Source organism: Anneissia japonica, unplaced genomic scaffold (assembly GCF_011630105.1).
Source record: "Anneissia japonica isolate Jap-2015-1 unplaced genomic scaffold, ASM1163010v1 scaffold287736_len1891122_cov214, whole genome shotgun sequence".
NCBI classification, from domain to species: Eukaryota; Metazoa; Echinodermata; class Crinoidea; order Comatulida; family Comatulidae; genus Anneissia; species Anneissia japonica.
Genome location: NW_022756106.1, coordinates 1,031,999 through 1,039,358, shown reverse-complemented (window position 1 = coordinate 1,039,358; position 7,360 = coordinate 1,031,999). Strand labels below are relative to the sequence as shown.

Sequence of the window (7,360 nt, the reverse complement as noted above, 5' to 3'; positions counted from 1 at the left end):
GAATTCTCAGTCTGATATCTGTCTCTTATACACATCTAGATGTGTATAAGAGACAGGGTTAAGCGTGAGTACAGCAGTCTTCAGCAACGAACACTGGAAGAAGAAACTGGCAATAGTATGGAAGAACCAGGAAGGGCATCGGTCAAGTAAGTAAATAAGCAGGCTCACTATTACATTATAACATAAGCATTTGGCACTGTAAATGATTTCTCTTGTGGAATATTCAGAAAAGTAATGATTCTAAATAGGTTTGGTAGTAATTAGTCTGTAACCTGGAGGTAATTCTCTATACTCATCTTATATACTCAGAGTTCTTTAACCTGCGCATGTTCTTTGAAGCACACATAACCAACGGCGTAAGCATCTCTACTGATAAATGATGCACTTCTAAATTAGAGAAGTAGTGGAATTGAACCAAGGATCTCTGTGGTTCATTGCACACAATAGCTACCAGCAATTTAGCCTAATGCTGTCTCTACCTTCATGTTCAGCCCAATGATACTATAGAAACAATTAATTTATTTTAATGAATACCTTTTCCTTTCTTAGGAGAACCGATAGCGACAAAATTCATGCAAAACAGATTATTCAAATGAAGGATCATTTGGTTGAGTTGGAACGCGAGGTGAGTAAGGTGTTAAGTCATTTAAATTAAGCTATTTCCAATGGTTTGTAATATTATTCACCATTTATGTTGTACTACAGCATTGTAATGTAGCTTTAGATGGGTTTAAATTCATGTGTGAACAGCAGTACCATTTGACCAAGATAGAGTTACTCTTCATCTTGATTGTGAAGGCACATGGAAGTAAATGAAATTAAAATATTAAAGAATTCATAGATTAATTAATTATTTGATGGATGAATCAAATAATTATTAAATAATAATGGATAAATAAAAGATATGTGAACATCACATACTATATTTATTTTTGTAGAATGCAACCCTGTTAGCAGAAAATACTAATTTGAAATCACAGAATGAAACATTTATTACTCAGACAACCACCCTCCAAACTGACAATAAATCCTTCCAGTCAAAGATAAATAGCCTACAGGATCAAAATTCAAACCTCCAATCCCAGTATGCAAAACTGCAAGTGGAACAGGCCACAATTGGTTCCCAGAATTCAACACTGCAATCACAAAACTCGCACCTCCAAAGCCGGCTCTCAAAACTAGAGCTGGAGGAAGAGCAATCCAAATCAAAGTTAGAAGACATGGATAAGACTTATGAATCACTCTTAGGCAACTACGATCAGTTGACACAGCTCCATGAATCTCTTAATTCGGAGTACGAAAGTTTGATCAATGAACACAGCGCCCTCAAGGGAGAAATGAAAACAGTGAAGAGTGCATTTGAAAACAAGAAAGTGCAATGTGAGGAGATGGAGAAGAAGAAGGAGGACATGCTTCTCTTGCAAAGCTCTCTTCGCCAAGAGGAAGATACCCTTAGGAAAATGAAAAGGGAGAGATCTTCTGCCACGTTAGAGCGGGATCATGAGTCATTGCAACACATTCACAAACGATTGAAAAAGGAGTATGAGGAGCTTGAAGAGAAGCATAACACAGTTAAAGGAAAATACAGGTGAGGGATGGCCTAGTTTTAAATAATTCTCATGGAGGAATTAGTAAATTACATTTGGAAGACTTGTACATTATATCATATTTCTTAAAAATGTTGAATAGCATAAATCATCTAGATATTAAAGACACTGAATGTGCTAATTAGCATATATACAGGTGGTTATTTAACTCCACATACCTATTGGCATGTGTAAAAACATCTGATTATACTTTATTTTTTTTAGGACGTTACAACGTGATCACACAGTCCTTCAGGGTGAACTCCATGACGCTAAAGACAGGTGTCAACAAATGGATATTGAAACCACAAAGATAGCCCACCGATGTGAGGTAAGCATCTACAAGCACTGTAATAATGATATGCAAATTATTCATAGATATTCAAATTAGTCAAGTATATGCAACTTAGTAGTTTAATGAAAAAATTACTTTATAATTAATCTATTAATAACTGATGGTTATTTTTACAAACTTTTTTTAACAAAATTTAATCATCTATGTAATTTTTTATTTTTAGATGTTAAATCATTTAAATGGTAATTTAGAGGAAGAGAACAAAAAGCTGATGGAACAGTTAAGTCAACTTATGGCACAGAATCAGGAATTGCTAGTGTCAACACTTGAAAGCAAGGAACTGCATCATGAAGAGCAGAAACAACTGGTGTAAGTTTGAATTTGTAACTTACATTTCTACAACAAATATCTGTATTTGGGCATGATAATGTTATCACACCCATATGTGGGCATAGTGATTTCATATCACACCCATATATGGACAAATCAGGTAATTGTTTCATAAAAATATATGATATGGGCAAAACATGTACAGCATAGATAATAAGGATTAAAGTTTGATTTGAACATGTGATTTTCAAAGTACTATGATATATATTCATATGTATAATTTCTTTTTTAAATACCATTTACAGGGAAAAATTGAATAATTTACGTCGGCAGAAAGAAAAGCTTGAAGAAAAAATTATGGACCAATATAAAACGTCGCCCCCTAAGAGGTAAGAATGTATGACCATTAAAATGACCTTTAAATAAAAAAATAAAAATAAAGTTAAGAATAATAGAAGTGTTATTTATGCTTTTTTACATCAGTGTAACACACTCAATCATTCTAATATTCAGCTTATACTTCATTGGACATATTCACTACAGGCACCTACTCATCTACTCTGTCCAGTGGCAGATTTAGAGGTGAGGGAAGCCAGAACGGGCCCCACTAAATTGTTAAAAATTATTTTTTTAATGATTATTCAAAGTTATGTTTTAAAAATGGAGAAATAAAGAAAATGATATTCAAATTGAAGTCTAAGAATGTCATTTTTGTGCCGTAATTATTTTCTCACCTCAGCCCCAACCATGGTGGGGCTGAGGGTCTGTGAAAGTCCTTTCCTGGGTCCCCCTCCCCTCTATTTCAAAATCCTCGATCTGCCGCTGCTATCCCACATGCATCCCATGTTGCACCTCACTCTCATTCTTTAAACACCAAAGGAGACTCATGCATGCTATATAAATTTTAAGTCCAACGTTACAGTTGTTGCTGTTCTTATTGTTATTTTTATACAAATATGTATAAATTTTATTTATCTTTTCATGAAAAGGCTCAAACAGACTACTAAAACATCAAAATCCAAACAGAAAAAAATCTTAAAATTTCATTAAAATTGGTTACAAATTTAAATCCTAAAAATCGAACATGTAAAATATTACCACTGTGTTCTTAATGGAATTGTCAGTCTGATATTGCATATTATGCCAAGGCCACGTTACACATTATCACTCATCATTGAAGCAAACATGTTTAGCTCCATGGGGAGTATTCCATGCGATTGCAATTAGTAACCAGCTCTGTGGCATTAGGAATCAGCTTTCATACCTACAATAAATTTGGGTAGAGAGACAATGGTCATGATGTGATGTCATCATGACCATATTTAGTCATGATGTGCCTATATATGGTCATGATGTGATGTCATCATGACCATATTTATGTATGTCACATATTTTTGTCAAATAAAATTTAATAGTGTGAAAAGGGCTTAAGTTTGAAAGCCTAATGCACCATCAATCACACATCCCCATCACCTGTATATCCCTCCCCATATGCTTTCATATACCCAACACAGACACACACACACACACATATTCAGTTAAACATAAACAGTATTTACATGAAAGTATGGCAACAACAATATGATCAGTGCCCTGTAAAATCATATAGGCCTACAAACTGTAAAACAATTCATATAAAGAAATAGTGAGACCAATTTATCAATTGTGATTTTTAAAAATAATATTAAAAGTGCTTTCTTTACCGACATGAATCTAGCGGTACTCTTAGCTTAGAGAGTGAGCTTAGCTATCAGAACACACTCTGTTCATGGTGAGTTGACTCTAGGCAATGTCTAATACCTGGCATCCCATCTCCTTCATGTTTATTATTTGCTAAGACTATTTTTTTCTTTATTTAATCTCTAATAATAATTGCATCCCCATGTTTCCTTGAGACTGCATTGTGTATGCAGATATTTCCCATGAGCCTCTTCTTCCTGTTGTCATAGCAACAGTAATGCATGAGTTGTCAACTCTTCTGTATCTCAATATTCTAGCATTTGGATGATGTACTTTTGTTTGGTTCCTTATGAATATTCTAACATTTATAGTATAGTATAATGTCTAAAATTTGATTAAATGTTGATCATAAAGTGTAATTATTTGCATTTTTGTTGTTAAGTTAAGTGAGCATTGTCTAATTTCCCATTGTTTATCAATGCAGTTTGAGTTGGATGTATAGGTGGTTAAGATGCTCAACTTCCAATCCCAGAGTCCTGGGTTCAAATCCTTTGACGCCAGGATTTGTTCTCATTACAAAAACACAACTCAACTCGCTAACCCTCTTAAGGAGACTTAATTTAGAGTGTTATTTCAATACTTTAAGTAGTGAGATACTGTTGGGTGAAAATTAATTAAAAAAAAAAAAAGAAGTGTAGACAATCGATCTACTTGTTCATGTAGAGGTGTCCGTGCGAGCATGCTCCTACTGTCAAGCTCTGAATATCTAGTAGCTACATCTTGCATCATAGCAAATTACAGGGTAGCACATTCAGAATGTTTGCATCAACGGCCAGAGAAGTATGAATAACTCATATTATAGCATGAACATGTGGTACTGCTACTGGCAGGGATGAAGTTCTTAGCTATGATTGGTCTTTGTTCTCATGTGTGTTATAATGTGGTCCCATGTGTGGTTTTATTGGTAATTTTAAATGATGTCTTTAATAGGCTAGCCACACTGTCTTCACTTCCAATGAAAATACTGATTTCCTATGAAAAAATGACTGTATGTGGACTAAGAAGGGTATTATTATGATTTAACTAAAATGGTGAAAGTTATTAAGGAAAAATATACATAAACAATCTTAGCTTAGATTTAAAAATATTGACTTTTCATGATATTAAGCTTTAGTTTTACTTATTTAGGTAAACTTTTTTTATATTTTCCTAGTATATTAAGTATTCATGCTTCAAATCAAAATAAATGGTGTATATTCTGTTCTCTCTAACACTATTGAGTAATAAATTGTATGGACTTTAAAAATATTGGTTTGTTTAAAACAAAGGACCAGTAACACTATGAATGCTACCTTCTTTGTACATGTTTTAATTCTGTGGATCTTATGTATATGCATGAGAATTATATATGAAGTGGACTGAAATAATTCAGTGTTAACAGATAGATTTTGCATGTTTTTAACAGCATGAAGGAATGTTTTTGACTGGTATATGTCAATTAAGTATGTTCTGGTTGGGTAGTGGATAAAGCAAGTTTTGAATGGGTGATCAGTGAAACAATTGTTAAATTGGGCAATTTGTGATGGAGTACATTTTCTGATTGTCGATGATGACTAAGAGATTGGTTGATGATTAGTGAAATAGAGTAAACTTTACGTTAGGTCTCTATGGCGACAAGGCGGCCAATAAGGTGATGATGAAGATGATTATTAATTAGATGTTGACGAAGTAGTAATTATGTACATTAGGTATAAGTTCCATCCTTTTAATGAGGATTTAAATAATAATAAGGTACTTGTGACAAGTCTAGGTATGGTTTGTGTTAATTATTATAATATTAGAAAATGACTTTTAAATGTTTTAATTCTTCTATAGGAATAAGGGAGGAGGAATTAGTGGTTTATTAAAACGAATTCATAAGGTAAGTTGATCATTTCTTAAAGCTAACATTAATAAATTATCAACAGTGTGTGAGTTACACTAATTAATCGTTTGTTTCCAGGATGCAAAATGGGATCTAATTTAATAGTGGCATTAAAGGTATATGATGAAAATATACTGTTGATCTGGTTAGATTTTTGTAAGTCAGAACTCCTTTTTCCGTAAAATTTTAAAATAAAACAAATTTAGTTTTTAAATGTTATTGATGAATTATGTGCTTCACTGCTGCACAAATCAAAATTCAGTGGCAAATTTTAAAGTGGGAATATTATGTTTCACTGTCAAAATGGCCAATTTTATTATTCAAATGAGATTACAAATAGTGGATATGTCCCTTATTTTCTTCAATTGAAAATATGAACACACAAATTGTAACAAAAAAATTTACCATACACAGAAGCATATTTAAATTGAATAATAAGCTTACCCTAAATCTCTTTAATGTACTAATATTATGTTTTGGTTTTTAACTATTATGAGAAGAAACAATACTTTGCACAACGTTTATTTTAGGTATCCTCGTAAGAAAAGTTGAAAAGGGGAACCTCAAGGGAAAAAAATGAGAGAACAGTCGAACAATCCAGCAACTGAGGGATTGATATATGGAATCAAAAGTCAACAAGTTTTTTTAAAAATTGAGGGCTGTTTCCAGGGCTGGAAAATGTACATGACCGCACGACCGGCAGTCGGAAGCAACATTCCTGGAGGCATTTTGGGGGGGAAAAAAATATTTGGTGCTGGAGGCATTTTATCGTCAGAAGCACAAGCAGTTTTTCCCAGGACTGGCTGTTTCCTTTGGACAAGAGGGCCTAATTATCAATATTATGTTCAATATAAAATAAAAAGTTCAATATCTGTTTACATTGCAGCCTCGCAATAAAGAGAAATCTAAGAAGGAACGTAAGTACTCCCTCGGCAATGACAGCCTAGACTGTGCCATGGACAGTCCCGGAGAAACATCCTCAATTGGCTCAGGTGGTGGGGAGTCAATAGATGGAATCGCAGTAGAAGCGGTCAGACAACCAGGTGAGGGCGCTTTGCATGTGGAATCACTAACAATCAGGATTTTTATACCCCAAATTTACAGTTTTATTTTTGTAAAATTCATAATGAATTTCAGATTCTATTTTTTGGTTAGATTTTTTATATTTGGAGTTTATCATAAGATGTTACATTATATGTCTCAAATTTACCAAATCAATCAACCCTATAATAGAATTTTAAATTTATTGTCAAAATATACAAGAAAAAATGTAGGTATTATTAAAATGTTTTTTTTATTTTACATGGTTTGTGGTTAAGAATCCTGAATTATTTTGCGAAAAACCAGTAATTACAGGCTTGGGTGTCCCAAAAATGAAAGCTTTAAAAGAAAAATAAAGATATAAAAATATATTCAAGAAGGTACAGTCATCACGAGATGTGGTACAATGAAAGGAATGTTTCAACAATGATAGACTGTTGCATAAATAGTATTTGTACTAATTTAACTACCAATAATTCTGTGATATTATACACACATCATATG

The 7,360-nt window shown here is 33.1% G+C and overlaps 1 protein-coding gene across 1 annotated transcript in view; it reads left to right on the top strand.

Moving 5' to 3' along the window:
• The window catches only part of LOC117123972 (girdin-like), a 65,619-nt gene that overhangs the window by 45,484 nt on the left and 12,775 nt on the right, over nucleotides 1-7,360 (top strand). Inside the window, exons 14-22 of the mRNA XM_033270072.1 lie at nucleotides 40-146; nucleotides 550-625; nucleotides 939-1,588; nucleotides 1,812-1,917; nucleotides 2,105-2,250; nucleotides 2,517-2,600; nucleotides 3,929-3,982; nucleotides 5,767-5,812; nucleotides 6,702-6,858. Of these exons, the coding sequence (XP_033125963.1) occupies nucleotides 40-146; nucleotides 550-625; nucleotides 939-1,588; nucleotides 1,812-1,917; nucleotides 2,105-2,250; nucleotides 2,517-2,600; nucleotides 3,929-3,982; nucleotides 5,767-5,812; nucleotides 6,702-6,858 (1,426 nt within the window). The remainder of the gene's footprint in view (nucleotides 1-39; nucleotides 147-549; nucleotides 626-938; nucleotides 1,589-1,811; nucleotides 1,918-2,104; nucleotides 2,251-2,516; nucleotides 2,601-3,928; nucleotides 3,983-5,766; nucleotides 5,813-6,701; nucleotides 6,859-7,360) is intronic.